The sequence below is a fragment of the Marmota flaviventris genome, chromosome 18, assembly GCF_047511675.1.
Source record: "Marmota flaviventris isolate mMarFla1 chromosome 18, mMarFla1.hap1, whole genome shotgun sequence".
Lineage (NCBI taxonomy): Eukaryota > Metazoa > Chordata > Mammalia > Rodentia > Sciuridae > Marmota > Marmota flaviventris.
The window spans coordinates 6,781,727-6,806,064 of NC_092515.1; the positions used below are offsets into that span (position 1 = coordinate 6,781,727).

General features: G+C 51.8%; 4 protein-coding genes across 4 annotated transcripts; all 4 read left to right on the top strand.

Annotated features, from left to right (window-relative positions):
* The first annotated feature begins 9,096 nt into the window (after positions 1 to 9,096).
* Positions 9,097 to 11,402, top strand: Kcna7 (potassium voltage-gated channel subfamily A member 7). Its single transcript, XM_027920489.2, has 3 exons — positions 9,097 to 9,134; positions 9,167 to 9,770; positions 10,587 to 11,402. Exons 2-3 carry the CDS (start codon positions 9,216 to 9,218, stop codon positions 11,400 to 11,402), a joined length of 1,371 nt encoding a protein of 456 aa, XP_027776290.1. The 5' UTR covers positions 9,097 to 9,134; positions 9,167 to 9,215.
* Positions 11,403 to 16,968: 5,566 nt separating this feature from the next.
* Positions 16,969 to 17,601, top strand: Ntf4 (neurotrophin 4). Its single transcript, XM_027920299.1, has one exon. It carries the CDS (start codon positions 16,969 to 16,971, stop codon positions 17,599 to 17,601), a length of 633 nt encoding a protein of 210 aa, XP_027776100.1.
* A 2,113-nt stretch (positions 17,602 to 19,714) lies between these two features.
* Positions 19,715 to 22,271, top strand: Saxo3 (stabilizer of axonemal microtubules 3). The gene is made up of 5 exons (XM_071604123.1): positions 19,715 to 19,870; positions 20,101 to 20,301; positions 20,401 to 20,562; positions 21,280 to 21,407; positions 21,902 to 22,271. Exons 1-5 carry the CDS (start codon positions 19,715 to 19,717, stop codon positions 22,269 to 22,271), a joined length of 1,017 nt encoding a protein of 338 aa, XP_071460224.1.
* Positions 22,272 to 23,274: 1,003 nt separating this feature from the next.
* Positions 23,275 to 24,298, top strand: Lhb (luteinizing hormone subunit beta). The gene is made up of 3 exons (XM_027920518.1): positions 23,275 to 23,289; positions 23,651 to 23,818; positions 24,056 to 24,298. The coding sequence occupies exons 1-3, from the start codon at positions 23,275 to 23,277 to the stop codon at positions 24,296 to 24,298; spliced, it is 426 nt and encodes a 141-aa protein (XP_027776319.1).
* The last annotated feature ends 40 nt before the right edge of the window (positions 24,299 to 24,338 follow it).

The following is a 24,338-nucleotide window of genomic DNA, read 5'->3' on the forward strand; positions in this document are numbered from 1 at the left end:
TCATGCATTGCTGGTCATAAGAGAGCTTGCAGCCATGTGGGTCTGTAAATATTTAACTATTGTAATTTAAGTTTCTTGGATTACATTATCCCTTTAACTACAGAAATTATTGCAAAATTCAAATTACTAATTTCATGCCTTCAGAAATATGAAAGAAACCATAATATGAAAACTCATATGTGGTTGCATACCCATGTTTATTGCAGCACAATTCACAATAGCTGAACTATGGAACCAGTCTAAGTGTCCATCAATGGATAAATGTATTTTTTTTTAATGTGATACACACACACACACACACACAATGGAGTTTTATTCAGCCATAAAAAAGTTATGAAATTAAGTCAATGCAAAAAAAAAAAAAATGGGTGGGAACATTGTGAAGCATAATAGGCCAAACTCAGAAGGTCAAGGTTGTGTGTTTTCTCTCATATGTGGAATTAGGAAAAGGATTTTACGAATATTGAAGGGCAATCAGTAGAGGAAAGGGACTGGGGGGAAGGAGGAGGGGTAGGAAAGGGGAAATACTGGGGAATGGTTTTGGCCAAACTGTGTTGTTATGTCTTGTGCACGTATGAATATATAATAATGAATCCCACCATTATGTAAAGTTATAATGCACTGATAATAAAATGTAGGAAGGGCTGTGGATGTGGCTCAAAGCGGTAGCGCGCTCGCCTGGCATGTGTGCGGCCCGGGTTCGATCCTCAGCACTACAAACAAAGATGTTGTGTCCGCCTAAAACTAAAAAAAAAAATAAATATTTTTAAAAAAATTCTCTCTCTCACGCTCTTTAAAAAAATAAAAATAAAAAAAATGTGGGAAAAATTAAGTATTTTGAAAAAAGCCCATAACATGCATTAAAACATATTTTGACAGATTTTGCTTGTGTGTGTATATGTGAACTCTATTATTTTTGCAGCTTTCTCAGAAGTCCAAAGTTTTTTCAACGTTTAATGAAAATAAACAAAGTAATCCTGTCTTAATATTTTTTTCCTATACCATTTGTAAGTAGATTCCAGAGGCATTTCACACACCCAAGCATTTAGCATATGTTTCCTAAAAATGAGTACTTTCTCCTACATAACCTCAAAGTTTTCTCTGCTAAGAAAATTTACCAGACCTTATTCAGATATCCCAACTGACTCCAGAATATCTTGTTTTAATCAGGATCCAGTCGGAGGCCACACAGCTGCACATAATCAAGAGTTTGAGGTAAGCCTAGGCAACAGTTAGACCCAGCCTCAAAAGGAAAAAGCAAAAAATAAAAGTTCACACATTGCATTGGTTGTCCTGTCTCTTTAATATAAAGTAGAATAGACACATACTTTTCTTTATGACTTTTTCCCCCTGAAGTCCAGACCAGTTTCCTGCTGAATGTCCCACATTCTGGATTTGTCTGATTGTTTCCTCCTGGCATTTCAGTTTGTTCCACTATTCCTGTTTTCCCTATAAAACGCAAACTGAGGCTGGAGACTTGAACAGATTGAAGTTAAGTATTTTGGGCAAGAACCTGTTGCTAATGATACTCCGGATTCAAGTTGTGTCATGTTTGGAGATGCATAATTCAAATGATTCCACTGTTACGATGCTGAGTTTGGTCACCTGGTCAAAGGGTCACCTGGTCAAGGAGCCACCTGCCTAATGTCTCCTTGTAAAAGGTACATTTTCCCCTTGGTAGTCTGAGCAGTGAGACTTTGACTTGTGAAAATATTTTGTTACCAAATTATCTCTCATCTAAGGATTGTAGCAGCCATTGCTGGTTATTGCCTGAATCATGCAGTATGTGGGGGAGGATCACATCTTATTTGCAATGAAAGAAAGGGTTTTGGCCAAAGGAAGGATATAACATAATTCCCACTTTAGAAGATCACTTTAATGATTTGACTTTTATTATTTTAGTAGTAGTAGTAGTAGTAGTACCAGGGACTGACCCCAGGAGTGTTTAACCATTGAGCCACATCCCCAGCCCTTTTTATTTTTTATTTTGAGACAGGGTCTCAGTAAATTGCTTGGGGCCTCGCTAAGTTGCTGAGGCTGACTTTAAACTTGTGATCCTCCTGCCTCAGCCTCTGGAGTCCCTGGGATTACAGGCATGCACCACCATGCCAGGCTTCAATGGATTTATTTTTTTAAAAAAATACATCCAGGCACATCAGCACATACCTGTAATCCCAACGACTAGGGAGGCCGAAACAGGGGGACTGCAAGTTCAAAGGCAGCCTTTTCTCAATTTAGGGAGGCTCTCTACGCAACTAGACCCTGTGTCAAAATAAAAACAGCTGGGGATGTGACTCAGTGATAGAGTCCCTGGGTTCAATTCCCAGTATTGATTTAAAAAAAAAAAAAAAAAAAGATATTAGCAGTGGGTGGGAAGAAGTGATCAAATTAGCTATATACTTTGAAGGTCCCAGGGGCTCCTTATTCTGTGTCTGTAGGGATGGGATTAAAGTGTATAGAAAAGACAGGGCTGTCCCATCAATATGTATAACTGTAATGCACCATTAAAAATGTGGAAAAAAATCAAAAGGATGGACCAGAAGTGTGGCACAGTGGCAGGGTGCTTGCCTGCATGTGCCCTGGGTTGGATCCCAAGTGCCTCTCCTGCCTAAGAAAGGGGAAATTAAAAATCTAGAGGAGGGCTGGGACTGTGGCTCAGCGGTAGCTCACTTGCCTGGCATGTGTGAGGCACTGGGTTTGATTCTCAGCACCACGTATAAATAAATTTTAAAAATAAATAAATATCTATCAACAACTAAGAAAAAAATTTTTTTAAATCTCCTAGAGGAGGACTGGGGTTGTGGCTCAGAAGTACAGTGCTTGTCTAACATGCATGAGGCACTGTGTTCGGTTCTCAGCACCACATAAAATAAAAAATAAAGATATTGTGTCCACCTATAACTAAAAAATAAATATCTAAAAAAAAAATCTCCTAGAGGAGATTAAGGAGGCACCGAAACACAACATAGGATTCTGGGTTGAATTCTGAATCAGAAAAACTAAAGTACATGGTTTAGTTAAAACACATTAATCTTGGCTCAAATAATTGTATGATGGTTGAAAGTAATGGAAACTGGGTGAAGGGTACTCTGCACTTTTCTTGCTGTAAGTCCACTGTAAGTCTTATAACTATTTCAAAGTAACAGATTTAAAGAAAATTTTTAAAAGAAGCTCATCTTCCCTTAATAGTAATAACCCTTACTCCTAGATTTGTCCACTGAGCAACTGGGTGATTGATGATGGAGCCATTGGTTTAGAGAGGGAAGACTTGGAGAAGAGTGGGATTAGGGATTGGAAAGGGTTCTGGGTTTAGATATGTTAAAGACAACTGTTAAATACATAAATGTGGAGTTGAAAACTGGAATATTTGAGTCTGGGGATCACAGAAGAGTATGGAGCAGGAAACCTAAATTTTGGAGTCTTTGGGATACAGATGGTATTTGAAGCCATGCGACTGAATAAAGTCACATAGGAGATGAGAGAAGATGAAGGGAAGGGTCCACAGGCTGAACCCTCCAACATTTAGGGTTTACCTACAGCGGGAAGAACCAGCAAAGGACATTGATGGTGAATTTGAAGGCGGAAAGGCAGGAGAGTAGGTCTAGAAAGGCAAGGAAGGACAGTCCCCCAGGAAGGAGGCAGCGCTCAGTGTCTATGCTGCTGAGACATGCACTAAGGACCGGGCTGGGATGTAGCTCAGTGGTAGAGCACTGGCCTAGCATGCATGAGGTCCCCGGAGTCACACACCACGCACATACTCACAATCAGACAAATACAAACTGAGGGATGGTCTACAAAATAACTGGTATTCTTTAAAAGTGTTGAGGTCATGGGCTGGGGACATAGCTCAATTGGTGGAGTGCTTACCTTGCATGCACAAGGCCCTGGGTTCAATCCCCAGCACCATACACACACACAGACACACACACACACACAAGTATTGAGGTCATGAAAGTCAATAAAAAAGTAAACTACCACAGACTGCAGAAGACGAAGGAGACATGGCAACTAAGTGCAATCTTGGATTGGACCCTGGAATGAGGAGAGGACATGAATGGAAAAGATGGAAACCTGAGTGGAAACTGCCACTTGGAATAATGTCATACTAATGTGAATGTCTTAGTTTGAACAAATATAGCCTTTCAGCATAAGATGCTGTCATTAGGGGAAGCTGGATGAAGGATGACATGCAAGAACAACTACTTCAAAGTGAAAAGAAAAAAAGATGCTATTAAAACATGAGATGATATTGAGGAATGGGAGAGTCTGACTCTAATGGCTTCCCACTAGCTGCTGTAACCAATTACTACAAACTTAGAGGCTTAAAACAAAGTTTATTAGCATTCAGTTCTGGATGTCAGAAATCTAAAATGAATGTCCCTCCCACACAGATTCCTTCTAGGGGCTCCAGAGGAGAATCCAATTCTCTGCACCTGCATTCCTTGGCTGGTGGCGCTTCCACTATCTTCCGAACCAGCAGCCTGGCACCTTCTGATCTCTGCATCCCTCCTCACATCCCCTATGAATTAGACCTCCCTGCTTTTCTCATGAAGATTCCTAGCCATTTGGATAACCTGGGATCATTTCCCCAACTCAACAGCTTTAATTTAATTACATCTGGGGGAGATCGCAGGGATTGAATCCAGGGGTGCTTAACCACCAAGCCATATCCCCAATCCTTTTTTTATTTTCTGAGACAGGGTCTCAGTAAGTTTCTTAGGGCTTTGCTAAGTTGTCAAGTTTAGTTTTGAACTTGTGATTCTCCTGCTTCAGCCTCCTGAGCTGCTGGAATTACAGGTGTGTGCCACTGCACCCAGCTAAATTTCTTTAAAAATTTGAGGCATGGTCTCACTAAATTGTTAAGGCTGGCCTCATACTGTGATCCTCCTGCCTCAGCCTCCTGAGCACTGGGATTACAGGCATGTGCCACCGCGCCCAGCTTAATCATGACTTTAAAGTCTCTTCTCATAAGAAATAACATAGTCAAAGGTTCCAGGGACTAGGAAGTGGCCATCTTTGGGGACCATTATTCCCTTCCCATGCTGTAGACCTGAAAGAATTAGAAGCAATGACTAGAGCCGAAAGTGCAGCTGGAGCAGGAAGAGAGGATCCAGTGTGTTGGCAGGACATTGGTCTTAGACTTTGGGGGGACCAGATGATCCACTCAATTAATGAAAAGCAGGGGATCTGGCAGCATAGGCTGTCGGACCATGAAGCGTTCTGGCAACTTCAATGTTTTCAAGGATGGAGATGAAGAGGTGCTGAGTGCTGCAGGAGGTTTGCAGAGAACATAGCTGAGTAATAGTTATCTTGGAGGAGTAGAGAGTGCATGGATTAGGGACATGTAACATTACCAGGCTTGGGTTTGGGATCACAAATGCAGAGGGATAGGTATGTCACTTTGGTTCAGTCTCCCCCAGTGCCCCCCCAGAATGAGAATTCTCTAGGATGGGATTTGATCCACCGTGCCCTGGTAGGGGTCACAGGTCAGAGCTAAAGACAGATGGAAAGAAGTGCCTTTTTTCTTTTTTCATGACACTAGGGATGGAACCTAGGTCCTTGCACATGATAGGCAAGTGCTCTATCACTAGGACACATCCCCACCCCACATTCTTTAGAGCTGGGGTAGAGTTCAATGCTACAGTATGTCCCTAGCATGTGCAAGGACCTGGGTTCAATTCCCAGCAGCACAAAAAAATTGTTTTGTTTTGTTTTTTCTTTCGAAATAAAGAAAGATGCTCAGACAGTGTGGAGGGGAAAATAGTTGGAATAGGAACACCCAGAGGCCACATTCTGGGTATCTATTACTGTGGTGGTTGTAGTATTTTCACCCCCAAAACTGCATGGCTGCAAACAATAAAGAACACTTATTTTACTCATAGGTCTGTTATCTGCGTAGGGCTTGATGGGGTGGGTTTATCGATAGTTCAGGAACATCAGCACCCTGGATGGGCCGAGAGACCTGCTTCCAGGTGCTGGCCGTGGGCCTTAAATTCCACCAGGGCCAAAGGCCAGTAGCCTATGTTCCTATTCATCTGGCCTGGACTACTATCCCAAGAAAGATTGAGATGGAAAGCTGTATTGCCTCTTATGGCCCAACCTCAGAAATCACCTAATGTTCCTTCTTCAGTGGTCTGACACCAAAAACGGGACATGGAATCTACGTGATGGGGTGTGGCAAAGTTTCAGACAACCAAGTGGGACAAGAAATACAGGAGAAGCCCTTTTTTAAAAAAAATTTTTGGTACTAGGGATTGAACTCAGGGGCACTCGACCACTGAGCCACATCCCCAGCACTTGTTTTTGTATTTTTTTTTTAAAGAGAAAGGAGAGAGAGAATTTTTAATATTTATTTTTTAGTTTTCGGCAGACACAACATCTTTGTTTGTATGTGGTGCTGAGGATCGAACCCGGGCCACACACATGCCAGGCGAGCGCGCTACCGCTTGAGCCACATCCCCAGCCCTTGTTTTTGTATTTTATTTAGAGACAGGGTCTCCTGAGTTGTTTAGTGCCTTGCTGTTGCTGAGGGTGGCTTTGAACTCACAATCCTCCTGAGCCACTGGGATTACAGGTATGTGCCACCGCACCTGGCTGAGAAGCCCTTTTTGGAAATTACAATATAGTCCAGGCCAGGTTATTAAAGGATCATGTATATGAGGATACTGAAATGCTTAAGACAGTAATTTTGGAGTGATGGACAGGTAGGCAGAATCTAAAATTGTCCATGAATGAGCAGGAATGGACAGAAGGTAATGAAATGACTTCATCAAAGGATGAGATGGGACTGGGGATGTAGCTCAGTAGTAAAGCACTTGTCTAGCATGAGTGAGTTTCTGGGTTCCATTCATAGCACCACACCAAAAAAAAAAAAAGAAAGAAAGAAAGAGATAGATGGGAACATGTATCCATAGACAGCATCAGCTCCAAAAAAGTTGACATTTTCAAAGTCAGGTAGAGTTGACTAAAAGCCACAAGAAGGAAGACATCTGCCTTACCTCCAGGCCCAGCAGCCAGAGGGAAGTGGGGTCTATGGGGAGGAGGGGGGTCATTTAGAGCAACAAGGTGAATGAGGTGCTGAGGGGTTACTGGAGATGCTGCTGTTGATAGTCCATGACTTTCTGTCCCTTCAAAGGTTTGGAAGTTGCAAAGGATGGGGGACTGATTAGATTAAGGGTGTACAAAGCTGGGTGAAAATGAAAGAGCCATGGGAAGAGTAGCCACTACGAATCACCAGGCCCCACCATGATGCCACCTTGACTCATGGAAGAGACCTGGGGCCACTGAAGGAGCTCTGGGTTGACTTATGAAAGGTTTCGTCCTGCAACCAACACAGAAACTCAGAGCTTAAAGACCCACAAAAGGAGGTCAGAGAATGGAAGAAAAAATAAAAACAAAGAAATAAGGGAGACAAATCAGACAGGTAGAGGCCAGCAGAGACCACAAAAGAGCCAAGCCAGCAACTGGAGAGCTACTGGAGTGGCTATGGCAGGAGGCCACTTGATCCCAGGAGTTCAAGGCCAGCCTGGCAATATAGAAAACCAAAAATAAACCATGAAAGAAATGCACACAAACACACAGAGGAGGAGGACAGACAACTAGAGAGGAGACATAGCTTTCCAGAAATAAACAAAAAGAATGCCTCAAAAATTGACAGGAGGGCTGGGTTTATGGCTCAGTGGTAGAGCACTTGCCTAGCACGTGTGAAGCACTGTGGGTTCGACATAAGAAATAAAAGTATTCTGTCCATCTACAACTTAAAAATAATTTAAAAAGCAAATTAACAGGAGCCAGGCATAGCAACGCATGCCTGTAATCCCAACAGCTCCAGAGGCTGAGGTGGAAGGATCCTAAGTTCAAGGCCAGGGTCAGCAACTCAGCGAGACCCTAAGAAACTTGGCTAGCTCTTGTCTCAAAATTTAAAAAAAAATTAAAAAAGGGCTGGGGATATGTATCAGTGGTACAACTTCCCTGGGTTCAATTTCTGGTAAGAAGAAAAAAAAAAAAATCGGCAGTTACAACTCTTAGTGCGTCTCTCCATGCCCCCAGCAGAGGGCGCCCAGAACCCCCTTCCCAGTGGAGGTGGGGAACCGATGCCCACCACCAGCAACCTCCCCAAGCCCATCTGATGGGCTATTTTTACTCGGTGTCACCGGATACCGGTGACCGGAAGGACATCTTCAGTCTGCCCTTCGGTTCCTGAGAGTGACCCTACAGCATCTCCCCGCCTCCTTTTGCACCATTCAGCACTACATATAGCTTAGGTCCCGCTGCATCTTATTAAGTCTTACAGGGAAAACAAGTGGAGACCCCTGGGCAGACTCTGGCGAGGGGATGGGGCGAACATGTTCTGTGGTTTGCAGCTGCCAAAGGGGCCCCAGGACGGGGCAACCACCAGGACAGTTGCCACCAGGGCATCACCAAGGGTAAGGGTCAGAGATTCAAGGAAATGACCCGAGTCCTCCTGAGGCACTATAACAGACACGCGCCGTTTAGGGATACAGGGAAAGGAAAAGACCTCAAAAAGAAAGGCGGAAACCCAGAGACACTCAGGGACAGAGACACGGAGGACTAAGAGAACCAGTGAGAAGAGAGCCAGAGAAAGAATAGAGACAAAGGAAGGCAAAACACAAACACGGACCTCTCGAGAAACAAGGATCAAAATAAAGTCAGAGATCCAGAAAGACAAGAGATCCCCAGACAGAGGTCCTCAGGGGGACAGGTCTCAGAGATAACTGACCCGTAAAGAAATACTCAAAGATATATCCCCAACAGAGACCCAAAGCGATTGACACAAGTAGACCCAGAGACTTAGAGAGACAGAAAGACAGGAAGAGGGAGAGAGAAATATGCGACTCCAAGAGCGAAAAAGAGAAGAGAGGACACACACAGAGACTCGAGAGACGCAGAGCACAGCTCCCCAGCGAGAGGGAGACGGGGTGAAGAGAGGCCCAGGACGCCGACAGCGGCGGAGAGAGCGGTGCAGCGGGGCTGGGGGAAGGCGGGCGCCCCGGCAGAGGGCGCCGGGCTGCCCTCCGCCCCGCAGGGGTCACGGCGACCCCTCCCCCGCGCCCTGGCGGGATGGCCGGGCTATTTTTACGCCCGGACACCGGACACCGGGCTGGGGAGGCGGCGGCGGCGGCCGAGGCGGGGCCGCGCCGGGCCGGGCATCGGGGCCACACGTCCGTCCGCGGGTCGCCGGGGCTACGCGCGCCATGGAGCCGCGGTGCCCGCCGCCGTGCGGCTGCTGCGAGCGGGTGGTGCTCAACGTGGCCGGGCTGCGCTTCGAGACGCGGGCGCGCACGCTGGGCCGCTTCCCGGACACGCTGCTGGGGGACCCGGTGCGCCGCAGCCGCTTCTACGACGGTGCGCGCCGCGAGTACTTCTTCGACCGACATCGGCCCAGCTTCGACGCCGTACTCTACTACTACCAGTCGGGTGGGCGGCTGCGGAGGCCGGCGCACGTGCCGCTCGACGTCTTCCTGGAGGAGGTGGCCTTCTACGGGCTGGGCGCGGCGGCGCTGGCGCGCTTGCGTGAGGACGAGGGCTGCCCAGTGCCGCCTGAGCGCCCTCTGCCCCGCCATGCCTTCGCGCGCCAGCTCTGGCTGCTCTTCGAGTTCCCCGAGAGCTCACAGGCCGCGCGCGTGCTGGCCGTCGTGTCTGTGCTTGTCATCCTCGTCTCTATCGTAGTCTTCTGCCTCGAGACGCTGCCCGATTTCCGCGATGACCGCTACGACCCAGGACTAGCTTCAGTGGCCGCAGCTGGCCCGGTGAGGGGCGGGGCCTGGCTGGAAGGGAGGCGGGGCTCAGAAGGACCTGACCAATCAGAAGGCGGGGCAAGGGGCTACGCGCAAGTACAGAGTCTGACCTGTACTCCCACTAAAGGCAGAGTTGGAGGACCTGCCGTGTCAGACAGAAGGCCGGTTGCTGTAGTGAGAAACAGGCCAGCAGAGCACAGGGCTCTTGGAGCAGGGGCAAGTGGACAGGAACATGAAAAATCGGAGCTGTAGGATGGAATATGAAAAGCTCGGGGTCTATGCAGAGAGCAGTGGGAATGATGGACTGGAGGGGTTCAAGCCAGGCCTGAAGAGAGAGAACGGGACTGAGGATAGAGGAGGAGGGATCAATCACAGAGAAAGTCAGGCTGAGGGTAGTGAGCAAAAGGTCGTACAGAGATCTTGAGCCCTTATTTTCTGGGCTAGGGTTGGGGAGGGCAAGGAAAGTCAGGGCACGAAGGGGCAGCGCACAGGGACCCTTCTCTGCTCTGGAAAATCAAAACTGGGAGGGAGGACTTTGGAAGGAAAGGGTTGCACCCTACTCAAGCATCGTGTCAGGAGTTGCCCTCGGTGACCCGGCAGAGACTACCTTTCCAGCCACCCATGGGTCAGGAGATCAGAAAATTAGCTCTCCATGGATGTTCCCTTGGGTCCTGGGAGGGAGTGTTGGGACAATCGGGTCACTTGGGGCCTTGGGAGAGTGACCACTGACCAATCTATAGAAAGTAATTGGATATTTATTCAATGAATAAGACCATTCCCATGTCCCAGCCCTGGCCTGTCCCTTCCTGAACCCTTTCTTTCCTGCAGTTCCCCGCTCGGCTGAATGGCTCCAGCCCCGTGCCAGGAACCACTTCCCGCTTGCCCTTCAACGACCCATTCTTTGTGGTGGAGACGCTGTGCATCTGTTGGTTCTCCTTTGAGCTGCTGGTACGCCTGGTGGCCTGCCCGAGCAAGGCAGTCTTCTTCAAGAACGTGATGAACCTCATCGATTTTGTGGCCATCCTGCCCTACTTTGTGGCACTGGGCACTGAGCTGGCCCGACAGCGGGGTGTGGGTCAACCAGCCATGTCACTGGCCATCCTGCGGGTCATCCGATTGGTGCGTGTCTTCCGCATCTTCAAGCTGTCCCGGCATTCAAAGGGCCTGCAGATCTTGGGCCAGACACTTCGGGCCTCCATGCGTGAGCTGGGCCTCCTCATCTTCTTCCTCTTCATCGGGGTGGTCCTCTTTTCCAGCGCAGTCTACTTTGCTGAAGTTGATCGAGTAGACTCCCATTTCACCAGCATCCCTGAGTCCTTCTGGTGGGCAGTGGTCACCATGACCACAGTTGGCTACGGTGACATGGCACCTGTCACTGTGGGTGGCAAGATAGTGGGTTCTCTGTGTGCCATCGCTGGTGTGCTGACCATTTCCTTGCCTGTACCAGTCATTGTCTCCAACTTCAGCTACTTTTACCACCGGGAGACAGAGGGTGAAGAGGCCGGGATGTACAGCCATGTGGACACACAGCCCTGTGGCACTCTAGAGGGCAAGGCCAATGGGGGCTTGATGGATGGAGAAGTGCCTGAGCTGCCACCTCCACTTTGGGCGCCCCCTGGGAAACACCTGGTCACTGAAGTGTGAGGGACAGTTGAGGTCTGCAGGACCTCACACCTCCTCCAAGGGAAGCAGGGAGGGTAGAGGGGGAAATAGCGGGAGGGGATTGGGTTTAGGAACATCTAGGTTAAGAGGTAACAAGTGGGGAACGCTGAGTCTTGTTGGGTCTTAAGTTGTGTGGTTTGGTAGCTCCTGTGGGTCCTCAAATAGCCAAGAATGGCAACGGCTGGTGTTGGGCTGAGTAGTACACAGCTCATGGGGCCTTTTGGGGTAGTGTTGAGATAGGTTTTGTCATATTTGTATATTTTTTATACAAATACATATCATGCTGTGTGTTTCCTAGGTCCACGTTGGGTTGGGTTGGCTGGTGAGTCTGAGTAAGTCTTGTCCAACTGCGTTACACAGGATTTGTGAGCTCCCTAGAGTTGTGCTGGATCAAGTCAGGTAGTCCCCCATGGCACTGTGGAGGTCCATTGTGTGTTCCATGCATGGTGTTGTTGAGTTGAGACATGTCGAGAATTGTGTGGCGTTGTGTTTCTTCTAGGACCATGTTTTTTTTAGGTTCTGTGAACTTGTGAGTCATGTAGAAATACACAGTCAAGTAATAGAATATGAGCTTTCTAGGTCACAGTGGGTTAAGTTGGGTTGGAACCTATGGCTGAGTTCATCTTTTAAGGGTTTTGTCAAGTTGTATCAATAAGGCTGGTTCAGTTGGGTCATAACACTGTTGGAGTCTCACAGGGCCATGCTGAGTTTGGTCATTGTGTGAATTTGGTTGGATTGAGTTGGACTATATGTATGGGATCCACAGGACAATGTTAGGTGGTTTTGCACTTAGTGGGAGCACCAGGACCTAAGGATAACAGCACTTGGCAAGAGTCATGTATCCAGGAGAAAGTGTGGTGTTGTGGATCTGGGCAATGGACTGAACCACTGGCCCAGCGTTACTCCCTGGAGGTGAGGGACTGGGTCTTGAATCCCTGGATTCAGGTGTTCATCAAAAGGGCCTCCAGGTGAACTAGGAAGATGGAGATGCTCTTTCCACTTACCCCACATAGAGTTCATCTTGCCCCAGCTCTGTCTGTCCTCCCTTGTGGTTTAGCATGGAGACATGGAAGTCAGAGCCATGAGGGAAGACAGACAGGGAGAAAGCTGTGTGTACTCTGTTCAGACATAATAAGGGAACAAAAAGGAGGGGAAGACAGACACCCAGAGAGATGGTGGGACAGAAAGAGAGAAAGAAGGAAAGAGAGACCCAGAGGAGGGAAACAGAGACCCATAGAGAGAAGACTCCTTAGGGGAATAGAGACCCAGAGGAAAGGGGACAGGGACCCAGAGAGAAGTACAGAGACCAATGATGGGGCATGGAGACCTGGAGGGGGGTGTCAGACACCCCAAGAGAGAAGGACAGACACTAGAAATGAAGACAGACCACACAGCATCTGAGAAAGAAAGCCCCTCCTTCCCCGCCCCCCCAAAAGGCAGGAAAACTGGTATTCTTGACCCTAAAGAGAGGCCCAGTCTCTGTTCTCAAAATCGTAAGAGATCATCCATCTTCCTGCAGCTCAGGAAGACTGTCTGACAGCTGGATGTCTCTGTGTTTTCCAGGAGAGGAACCCAAGGCTCAAAAGGGCAATAGCTTCCCAAGGTCACACAGCACACCAGGGTGGGGGTGCTTGTGGCTGGCTGCTGGGCTTCACATGTTCCCACAGTCCGTGGTGTTCAGGGACTTCCTGAGGCCAGTAGTCTCATGTCTTATAGATGAGGAAACTAAGGCTCAGAAGGTACGCTGTTACCCAAGGTAGCAAAGCCAAACATTTTCTAGAGTCAGAATGAAAGGGCATTTAGAGGAGGAAGAGGAGGATGGTTACAATCGCTAACACATATAGGGCTTCCTATGTGCCAGGCATTGTTCAAGGTATTGTATTAATTTATTAAAACCTATCCAGTGGTTTACAGAGTGTTGCCGTTATTATTTTTAGCTCTTCATTAGCACCCCTTTTTTGAGTCAAATAAACTCTTCCTTCGAGGCACCAGAGGGAAATTGGTTTGAGGACCCACCTCCCTGTGAGCCCATCTAAGCAACTCAGAATATAGCAAAGAAATTCAGTTTGGAAACTCCAGATTTAATTAAACTACCTTTTTTTAAAATATTTTTTTAGTTGTAGTTGGACACAATACCTTTTACTTATTTATTTATTTTTATGTGGTGCTGAGGATTGAACCCAGCTCCTTGCATATTCTAGGCAAGCACTCTAGCGCTGAGCCACAGCCCCAGGCCCTAAACTAACTTTTTTATACAACAAGTGAGAAGATACAGATGGCAGGAAGAGTTTGATAATGGTTGAAAAAAATACCTTTAGGCAGTCATTCTTTTTGAAATGGATAAAAAGTTACATTCAGAGACAGAAATGGAGGCAGACTCCCCTCTTCACAGCAAAAGACAAAGCAGAGTATTGGGGTGCAGAACCCATCACAGAGACACTCAGGAGACCTGGAGAGAGGACCAATCCCAGCAGAAGAGAGAATTCCAAGGGCAAGAAAGAGGAGGGCAGAGGGCTGGGAAGAGTAAGAGACCAAGAGAGGAGAGAGAGACCCAGAGAAGGGCGGCAGGCTGTTTCCTGGTTCCTCCTCTTTGAACACTCATCCCTGTTACCCTTCAGGGCCTGGAAATTACACAGCGTCCTCTTCTCAGGGAGTGGATTGTGCCTGGATGGGGGGAGTGTGAAGAGGTCAGAGAGGTGACGGGAATGGTGACGTCATTCAGACTGGGAAGTGGCCCTTTCCCCACCTCCAGTAAACAACTGGAGCCGCCCTCTGTGTTGCCTTGGCTGCTAAGGGACAGAGAGGGGAACACCCTAATCCGGGGACACCCTTCCTGCCACCTTGCCATGCTATATTTAGGCTGAGGGAGGGGTGCCTGATGACCCCCCCCAAGGCAGGTGTCGGCTTTCTTTCTAAAAATAGCTCAGAGGAGGGGAGCAGAGTCCCAGGATGGAGGTGTGGTAGGGTGCAGGCCCTGCCACCCATAGGGCCGTCCCAGGACTCTCTAGCTCCTACCTCATCTCTTAAGGGCTCTCTCCGAGGCCCTGTCCCTCCCCGGGTTCCCTCCCCTTCTGTTGGGATGTCTGCCCCTCTGTCTTCTCTGCCCAGGTCTTTGTTCCCCATCCCTCGCCCTAGGTCTTTGCCCGCCTCTTTCCCTTAGTTTCTGTCCTTTTCCCTCTATTTCTATGGCTTCTCCTCCCCTCTGCATCTGAATAATTTCAGTTTCTCTAGACAGGTCACCCTGTTCTTAAAACATTTTTGTCCCCGAGTCCTTTAATACCTTGAATTTTTCTTGTCTGAGCTCAGGACAAGACCCTCTCCCCAGTCCCCACCCAGGAAATTCCAGGAGACAGGACTCTGTAGGAGAGCCCCCCACATCCACTGTCTCTGAGGCGTCGGGCCTTATCGCTGCCCAAGCCCAGCTGGTTAATGTCTGGCGGGGAGCTCCTGGGAAAGTGGGGATGAGAGCAGAGGGTGGGAATCTGCCCCCAGATTGACACTGAATTGGCAAAAGACTGCATAGGATCTCAGGCCCATCTCCTGGGTGTGAGGGAGGAGGGCTGGGGCCTGGACCTCTGGATCTGAGGGGGGGGCTGAAAGAGGAGGCCTGGACCCTGGATCCGAGGGAGGAGAACTGGGTCTAGACACACGAATCGGAGGGAGGAAGGCTGGGATCCCGGACCCTTGGTCTGAGGGAGGAGGGCTGGGGTTGGTACCCCGGGGTTTGGAGCGGGGGCGGGGGCCTGGTCTCCCGGGTCTGAGGGAGGAGGGGCTGGGCCCCGACTCCTGGGACCGCGGTGCGGGGGCTGCGCGAGCCAGGCCGGGCTTCCGAGGTCCCGGCACGTGCGTGCAAGGCGGGATCCCCCGCCCCTCCTCCGCCGTCGGGCGCCGCCCCGCCCCCGACCCAGGCCCTCCCGAGCGCGAGCCGCGCGGAGCCGGCGGGCCAGCGGGCGTCCCTGCAGCCAGCGAGCCGGAGGAGGAGCCGCCGCCGCGCCAGGGGCAGCCGGGGAGCAGAGGAGGGCGCCCCAGGTAAGAGCCTCGCGCCTCCTCCTCCGGGATTCCGGCGTCCCGGTCGCCCTGCCCTCGGGTAGGGAGGGGCGGGGGCGGGGCCGGGAGGGCGGGGCTTGTCGGAGGAAACTGAGGCAGGAGGAACGTGTCCCAGACGCGGAGCTGGTTGCCCCAGTCGCGACTCGGTCCGCGTCCCCAGCCCGAATCTCCTGGGGGAAGAGACAGGGAGTTCGCACTTTTTTGTACCCGGAGGTTCTAAACTCTAGAACTCCGGGGTTGGAGGAGGTGGCAGGCTGGGGCTTAGGAGGCGCCTGGACTCCTTGGTCCGAAGGAGGCAGCTGGGGACCAGGACGCTTAGTCTGAGGGTGGAGACAGCTGGGGACACACTCCCGGTCCTGGTTGGATCAACCTGCGCTCTTTTTCACACCCCAACCTTCCCATCTCCCCGTCTCCCAGCCAGGGCAGGCAGCCACTCCAGGTATGTGCAGTAGAAGTCTTGGGCGGGCCCTGGCCTGTCCTGTGAGGAGGGAACATTCCAGGAAGCAGCCTCGGGGACCCAGGGCTTCTTGAGTGTGGGCCCTCAGGACCTGGGTGTCCAGGCCAGGCCAGCCCCGCCCCCGCCCTGTCTGGGAGATGAATGGGAGGAGGGGAGATGTAATCTTTTCCAGTCTCCTTCATCTGCAGCCTCTCCCCTCCCCTCTTCTCCCCCATCTGCTTCCCATCCTGCCAGAAGCCATCACCTGGGCAGGGAGGGGGGCTCTGGGAAGGGGCCTGGCGTTCACTGTCTGGGAAGGGGGTGCTCAGGGGCTCAAGCCCCTCCCCCACCTGCCTATATAATCTGTCTGTCCCCTTCTTCCCCCAGGTGGTTGCCCCCTCCCTCTCCTGAGATGTCAGGAAGGAGGGGGCCACCTGTGTCCTCCACAGGGTCCCCCAACCCCGGAGCTTCAAGGTGGAGGAGGTGTTGACAGGTCTGGCAAACACCTGCTGCTTCCCAGATTTCTCCAGGCTTCCAGAATGTTGTAGACAAACAGCTATAACCACACCTCACCAGCCTCTCCCAGCCCAGGGTCAGTTTCATATTCGGGAAAAATGAGGACAGACATGAGATGGGAAGTTAGTGGTAATTTGGGGCTGAAAATGGGACTCCCTAGGATTCCAAATTCCAGGTTTCAAAGCTTTGGACTGTCCTCTAAGCCATAGGACTTAAGATTCCTGGGGGTTTTAGAGGCAGGAGGGCCAAGTGGAGTTGCTCAGAGTTCAAACCCCACCTCTGCCATTGCTGGCTGTGAGACCTGGTGCAAGTCAATAACTTCTCTGAGCCTGCATTTCCCCATTTGATTGGCTATGAAGTAAAAGTAATTGAATAATTATTATTAATTTACAAGTTGGGGGTTACCCAAGTCTGAGAACATAGGGTCCCCCTAGGGCTTTCCCAGTTCTAGTATATAATCCCCCTGTGGTTCCCACCTTCCACTCCTTGGAGGTCTCTACCTCTTCTCTAACCCCAGCCTCCCTCTCTCTGTCCTCAGGTGCCCGAGAGATGCTCCCCCACCCCTCCTACTCCCTCCCCATCCTCCTGCTCTTCTTCCTCCCCAGTGTCCCAGTGGAGCTCCACCCTCCACCCTCAACACTGCCCCCATTTCTGGCCCCTGAGTGGGACCTTCTGTCCCCCCGAGTAGCCCTGTCCAGGGTTGCCCCTGCTGGACCCCCTCTGCTCTTCCTACTGGAGGCTGGGGCCTTTGGGGAGCCAGCGGGTGCCCCAGCCAACCGCAGTCGGCGTGGGGTGAGCGAGAAGGCACCAGCAAGTCGCCGGGGTGAGCTGGCTGTTTGTGACGCAGTGAGCGGCTGGGTGACAGACCGTCGGACAGCTGTGGACTTACGTGGGCGAGAGGTGGAGGTGCTAGGTGAGGTGCCTGCAGCTGGTGGCAGCCCCCTCCGGCAGTACTTCTTCGAGACACGTTGCAAGGCTGATGGTGCTGGGGAAGATGGTCCTGGTGCAGGTGGAGGAAGCTGCCGGGGCGTGGACCGGAAGCACTGGGTGTCCGAGTGCAAGGCCAAGCAGTCTTATGTGCGGGCATTGACTTCTGATGCCCAGGGACGTGTGGGCTGGCGATGGATACGAATTGACACTGCCTGCGTCTGCACACTACTCAGCCGGAATGGCCGGGCATAAGGGCCATGCCCAGGAACTGATCAGGCAAAGAAGAGATCTGGATGCTCAGGGACTTCAAGGATGGCCTGGCTGCTCTAAGGGCCTCAGTTTGGGAACTTAAGTGATCACAAAATCAAAGCTCTCTAATTTTAAGATCTCAATCCATGCAGGATGTACAACTAAAGCAAATGGGGTTTCAAAGGATGAATAGGAGTTCTTCTGAAGGAGCTTGAAGGGTAATCATGGAAATAACAATAATAGCCAATATTTACTGAGTGCTTACTGTTTAATCAGCCCCAATACATTACTGCTCAGATTGGTTCTCATGGATTTGACCATCAGAGGCCCTTGTTTTTTTTTTTTTTTAATAACTTTATTTTCATGTGGTGCTCAGGATAGAACCCAGTGGCCACATGTGCTAGGTGCTCTACCACTGATCCACAACCCCAACCAGAGGCCCTTGGTTTTAAGTTGCTGACCTCTCAAGCTCAGAGGACATTGCCTTACCCACTCTGGAGAGAGGGACAAGGAAGGAATGTGTCAAGAAGTGGGTGGTGGCTGAGTAGAAACTGGAACATGCAAGCAACTAGCCAGAGGACCTTGAGAAACATGGTCTATGGAAGGTTTTTAATTATCTGGGAGCATACTTTCAAATGAGAACTCCTTCTTGGTCAGAGGGCAAATGTTGGCTTAAAAAGGGTATTCTGTTTTGAGGTAGTAGGCCAGCTGTCCATCACAGTGAGAGCACACACAGGGTTGTATCATAAGAGGAACTATCAGGATGATGCGGGATCCTTCAACCCTGGCTGGGGAGTTGGATTCAGGTTTCTAGCTCCACTTTCCTGTACCAACCTCTACCCCACATTGGAAATGGAATATGTCTTAAAGTTGTCTAGCTTGAGTAGGCTCTGACAGTTGGCCTGCCCTCACCTGGGATAAGGGCTCAGTGGACACTGATAGGCTTTGAGTAGGACCAGGAAAATCCAACAGTGTCTTTGAGGTCTGGATGGCATGCAGGGGGGCGGTGGCAATGGACCCTGGGCCAGGCTGCAGAAGGCAGCCTCAGTTTTCCCTGTCTGAAGATAGAACTGGTGGATGAAATGATGGGGGCTGAGGAGGCAGAAGCCTTGACCAATAGCTCTTTATAGTGAGAAGGTGACAAGGGAAGTCCCCACACTCTCAAAATGTCCATGTATTACCACTGCATTGTCCCACACCTGTGTACATGTGTAGGCACTCACATGCATGAACGCGTGCGCGCACACACACACACACACACACACACACACACACAAATTAGGTCCAGCTTTGTGCTAAGGACCTAGATAGCCCTGCCCCCCTCCATGGCCTGAGACTGGCCCCTGGACAGGACAGGGTTTGCTGCCTCTGTTTCTACATCTCCTTGATTCCACTCTTTTTTTTGTCACCTCCCTCTGTCTCTCTAATTTCCTGTGTCTCTAGTCTCTTAGTAGCACATGCTTTCCCACCCCCCTTTTCCCCCTCAAGTATTTCCCTGTGGATTTCTCTTGGGGTCTCTGCTCTTCGCTCCCTCCTCCTATACCCAGGTGGAAGTTTTCAGCCAAATCAAAGGCAGGCAGGATGGCTGGCGGCGCCGCTGCTCCTTCAGCACACATGGGTGGAGGGGAGCGACCCGGCGGTCTGGAATTCGTTACTCCGAGGTGGGCAGGCCTGGCAGAGGGGGAGGCAGCTGGAGGGTTTGAACCCTATAGGAAAGGGGGTATTTCTGAAGGATTCCTTGATGTGCTAAGAGGTCTCTTTCCTCCTGCCTCTCTTGAGTCTGCTTCTGGGCGTCTGCCTCCCTTCTCCCCCTCCGAAACTCTCCGATCTCCTTCTCTCCCCCCCCCACCAGCCCCTGCCACCCTACCCTCGTTCGGCCCGCCCCTCCCCTTCCCTCTCCCCCAGTCTCCACACCCTCCCCGTGTATCTGTTTCTATGCCCCTATTTGGGGCCCTGTCCACCTTTCTCAAAGTCTCTGTCTCTATCCCGAGTGTCTCCATCGATCCAGGAGCCGGCTGGTCCTTCATTGGCTGGGTTCAGGGTGGGCGGATTCTGTCACCTGGCAACAGCAACAACAAGCCAGCTCCAGCTAGGCCGCCGGCTGGGGGGTGGGACCATGGCGGGTAGGACCCTAGCCCTGCGCTATGGCCCCCCGTGGTCTCCCATTTCTGGAACCGAGGTGCCTGGATCCTGGCCGGATTGGCATCTAACCAGCAGTGGCGTTGCCCACCACATTATCCCCTCCGCGTCCTTTCCCCCGCCCACTGTACAGGTGAGAGGACCATAGACGGGCTTAATGACACAGAAACCTGGGTGCTGAGAGAAAAGCGGATTGGGGGTTTGGACCCCTGGCTGTCGGAGGAGGGTCCTGGAGTCCTGGGCCTGAGAGAGAAGGGGTCCGGGAACCTGGAAGCTGAAGGAACCACGGGCTGAAGGAACTGGGACAGGGGGCAGGGCGGACTCCTGAGTCTTTTGGGCTCATTTGCTGCGCCTTCTCTTCAGTCCACGGTCGCTGAGCCCCTACCCCCCGCCGCAAGGCATCATTTACACATCTGGGATTTCGACGAAGTCATCAGCAGATGGGAGACGACCTACGGTTCGGCCCACGTGCCCAAAAGCCTGGGTGGGCCCTACGCTCAGCCCAAAGCCCCAGAGCCTGCGGACCCCACGCGGACAGTAGGGATTAAGACCTTAGGAGAAAAAGTAAGGTTCTGGGATTCCGGAGTCCATAGGAGGATAGGGTTGGGGACCGCAATGGAGTCCTCTGTCCTCACCTTGGTTCTCTGGGTCACCTTCGTGCAGCTCAGACACCGAGGCTGGCGCCTCCCCTTGATCACAAAACACCACAGCAGCGAGACCAAGGCACAGTACAGGGGTTGGCCCAGCCAGGACCGGCGCGTCGTCTCCTACGTCGGGCCCCAGCCCTTGGAGCTGGCAGACCACCATCGCGGGGGCCCTTCCCAGGTAGCGTAGTGGCACTGTGCTGGTGCTACCACGCAGAGTTTGGAGCCCCTGGGGCAGGGTCGGAGGGGCTCTGAGGTTAGGGAGCAGGCTAGGGAATCCTGGGGCTGAGCCAAAAGGAATTTTGCTTTTCCGGCGTGGTTAAAGGATGTAGAGCCGAAAACGGGATACAGAGGCTGGGGCGGGGCTGGGGCCTTTTGAGGCGGAGCCTAAAGGAGGTAGGGACGGCGAGGCTGGTGCAGAGCTAAATAGAAGCCTTAGGCTGGTGGGACCGGACCAGGTGGCTCTCCGTCCCTGGGGACGAGACTAGAGTATTCTGAGACCGGGTAGGGATGGGAGGTGAGATTCGGTTTAGCTGGCGAGAAAAAGGTAAAGTGGAATTGTTGCCTAAAATGCTGCCGAGTTCCAGTAACAGAACCAAAAATGTTTGGTAGTGGAACTGGGAAGGTATGTTTTACTTTTTTGTGGCTGCGGGTTTGGATTTAAATTCCTTGACTAGTAAGAAGTGTTTGGATTGGAGCAGGAGGGCTCATAAAGGTTCTGAATTAAGGAGCGAAGCTAAAGTAGTCTGGTGTGGGATTGGTCTGGAGGAATTCTGATCTAGGGCACAGTAGTAGGGCCTGGTCCAGCAGGGTTGTTGAGACCGAAGAGCCTGTACCCCGGGCTTGGAACCGGGTACTTGGCATCTTTCTTGCCCATCCCCCACCCAATCTCCCTCAGACCCTAATTCCCTGGACGAAGAGCTCTGAGCTGGCTGGCCGGCCTTTCACAATATCCGACCAGGGAGTCCTGGACCACAATCAGCTCTATCTGACCACCTCTGCCCGAGACTTCCGCTTCTACACAAAGTGAGCCCACGTCCTTGCTAGGCACCACCTTGCAGCACATCCCCGTAGATGCCTGTGGGAGCCCAGTCCTCTTTTCTAACTCAACCTTTAACTCTTGCACACGCAAGAACCGAAGTTCGGACCCTAGCCTCTACCTCCATTAGCATCTAGGTGTTCTTAACTTGGTAGGTTAGGAAGCCTGCAGAGAGCTCGAGAGAGGGCTTTGGATTTGGGGGCGGGGTCCTGATGGCTTAGGGTGGAGCTTCTTTTGGTATTTGAGCCCCCAGATATTCCTTCCCAAGGATGAGAAAACACCAATTTCCAGGCCCTTAAGTACCTCAATGACCCAGGAATCCAGATTCCATGTCTCCGGGTTCCCTTCCTAAAGCTTCTACAAACGTGTCCCTCCCTCGAAAAGCAGAAAGTTCAGGTCTGCGGTCTCCTTTGGATCAGAGGTTTGAAGCTCAGCCTGGTCCCAAGGATGAAGCCCTCCCCATGCTGCCTCCCTCCCACAGGAAGGAGCTGTCCGGATACCCCTGCAAAGACACGCTGACCTACTGGAAGTTCCAGATGCCTCAGGTCCAGGGCCACGGCTCGCAGCGGACACAGTTTTCTCGCTTCTCACTGCCGCCCGGACCACCGCGGGCCCGCTTGCCCCACGTGCGCCCGGGGACTCCAGCCGTGCCGCACCGCGGGGCCCTGACTCTGGCTCAGGAGTCCTACAGCCCCCCGGCGCACCCAATTCACCGGCTTGACCGCTTCTGCCCAGTGGAGGCGCCTTGGGGTGGCCCCCACTGGAAGCCCTTGCCGGGCATCTACAGCGTGCCTAAAGCCTACCGCACCGAGAACTCTCGCTATGGCAGTTTGAAGCCAGAGTTAGTCTGAGCTGGCCGTGCCAGTCCCGCCCCCGAACCCACCTGCTAAACTGTGAGGAGGAGCCAAGCTTAGGAGCCCCACCCATTATGTGGGGCCGAGCCAGATACGCCCACCGAATTTTTTGATGTGGGCCGGGCTAACTCTAGACACGCCCACTCCTTTTTGGACCCCAGGAAACTTGTATTGAAGCTGAGCAAAAGGGACAAGTCCTCTGCAGAAGAGGGGGCGGGTCCTAATGTAGTCGATGAGTTAAATAACCTAAATCACACTCATTTCTGGGGCCTTAACCTCTGAGAATGTGGGTGTGGGGGAGATGCTCTGGCTGAATCTCTTGTGCGGCATCGGGAGGAGAGCGAGACCCCACTCAGCACAGAAATTTAGAAGCCCTCTTTGCATAGAATCTAATACTGAAGCCCCCCAACCCACTCCTGTTGGACTCTACCAGGGGAACCCTGTCTTTCAGCCTGTCCCAGTGCAGCAGAATTGTGGCTTCAGCCAAGAACCTCTGGCTTAGAGTCTACAGCCTTCCTCCTGTGATGGGCCCAGGGATTTTTTTTTTGGGGGGGGGGGGTACGCGGAATTAAACTTAGGGGCATCCAACCACTAAGCCACATTCCCAGCCCTGTTTTGTATTTTATTTAGGTTCTTTGCGCCTCACTAAACTGGTGATTCTCCTGCCTCAGCCTAAAGAGCCCCCTGGATTAACAGGCATGCACAACCACACCCAGCTGGCCCAGGAACTCTAGTATCCCACTTCCTGTGCTTCCAACAGGGACTAGGCTCAGGTCTGAGTCTGTGCCTTCACCATCACTGTGGTGACTCACCCCTGCAACACCAAGTCACCAAGGGGAGGAGCAGAGCACTCCTGTGCTTCCCTGACCTTGTCTGTCTCTCGCCCCCAGGGGGATTAGTGTCCAGGTTACCCCAGCTTGCTGCCACTGCTTAGTGGCCTTGCCGCCCCCACAACCTACAGGTATAAAGCCAGGTAGAGGAAGTAGGGGAGGCATCAAGAATGGAGATGCTCCAGGTAAGACTGTAGGGCCCTTGGGCACCTCCCAACTCTACCCAGGCCACAGTTGGCATAGAGGGAGTCTTGTGACCTGTGAAGGAAGCCTCTTTCTAGCAGGGTGACAACCAGCAGGCTTCCTGCAGGAGGGAAGTGGGTGGAGCACACCTGAGGGTAGGTATCTTAACAACTGGGGCATCTGGGGTCCCTTGGGATGTGGGGTGGACCCTGAAGGCCTGTGTCAGGGATAGAGGATCAAAGCAGAGAATGTTCTGAATGGAGACACTGGGCAGGACCCCTGGTCCTGAATGTGTGTATTCAGGAGACTGGAGGGCAAGGGCTGAGGTCTCAGGCTGGGCCTGAGGCACTGGCCTTGTCCCAGGGGTTGCTGCTGTGGCTGCTGCTGAGCATGAGTGGGGTGTGGGCCTCTAGGGGGCCACTTCGGCCATTGTGTCGGCCTATCAACGCCACCCTGGCTGCTGAGCACGAGGCCTGCCCAGTCTGCATCACCTTCACCACCAGCATCTGTGCTGGCTACTGCCCCAGCATGGTGAGCTACCCAGCAGGCAGGACAGCACTTCTGGCCTGAGGAGGGGGCTGTCACTTCAGTTGCACACCCACACAAGATGGGAGGTGGCAGCAGGGTGGATGGATGGTCTGGCATCTGGGGCAGGGGGATGGGAGTTAGTGCTGGGTGTGTGGAAAGGTGGTGGGTGATTTCATGGTCATCTGAGACCAGGACTTGATGCCAAGCAGATGCTCATTGCCGCCCACATCCTGCCCCCAGGTTCGGGTACTGCCAGCTGCCTTGCCGCCTGTGCCCCAGCCAGTGTGCACCTACCGTGAGCTGCGCTTCTCCTCCATCCGGCTCCCCGGCTGCCCGCCTGGTGTGGACCCCATAGTTTCCTTCCCAGTGGCCCTCAGCTGCCACTGTGGGCCCTGTCGCCTCAGCAGTTCTGACTGCGGGGGTCCCAGAGCTCAACCCTTGGCCTGTGACCTCCCCCACCTTCCAGGCCTCCTCTTCCTCTAAGGGCCTCCCCTCCCAACTCACTGCCCACCCCAGCTTCTGG

Excerpts from the sequence above, each read along its gene's own strand:
- Lhb (XM_027920518.1), top strand. Across the intron at positions 23,819-24,055 it reads CTGGCTACTGCCCCAGCATG|GTTCGGGTACTGCCAGCTGC; the intron begins GTGAGCTACCCA and ends TCCTGCCCCCAG.
- Kcna7 (XM_027920489.2), top strand. The coding sequence starts at position 9,216 with ATGGAGCCGCGGTGCCCGCCGCCGTGCGGCTGCTGCGAGCGGGTGGTG. Across the intron at positions 9,771-10,586 it reads CAGTGGCCGCAGCTGGCCCG|TTCCCCGCTCGGCTGAATGG; the intron begins GTGAGGGGCGGG and ends TCTTTCCTGCAG.
- Saxo3 (XM_071604123.1), top strand. The coding sequence starts at position 19,715 with ATGGCGGGTAGGACCCTAGCCCTGCGCTATGGCCCCCCGTGGTCTCCC. Across the intron at positions 19,871-20,100 it reads TTCCCCCGCCCACTGTACAG|TCCACGGTCGCTGAGCCCCT; the intron begins GTGAGAGGACCA and ends CCTTCTCTTCAG. Across the intron at positions 20,302-20,400 it reads TTAAGACCTTAGGAGAAAAA|CTCAGACACCGAGGCTGGCG; the intron begins GTAAGGTTCTGG and ends ACCTTCGTGCAG.
- Ntf4 (XM_027920299.1), top strand. The coding sequence starts at position 16,969 with ATGCTCCCCCACCCCTCCTACTCCCTCCCCATCCTCCTGCTCTTCTTC.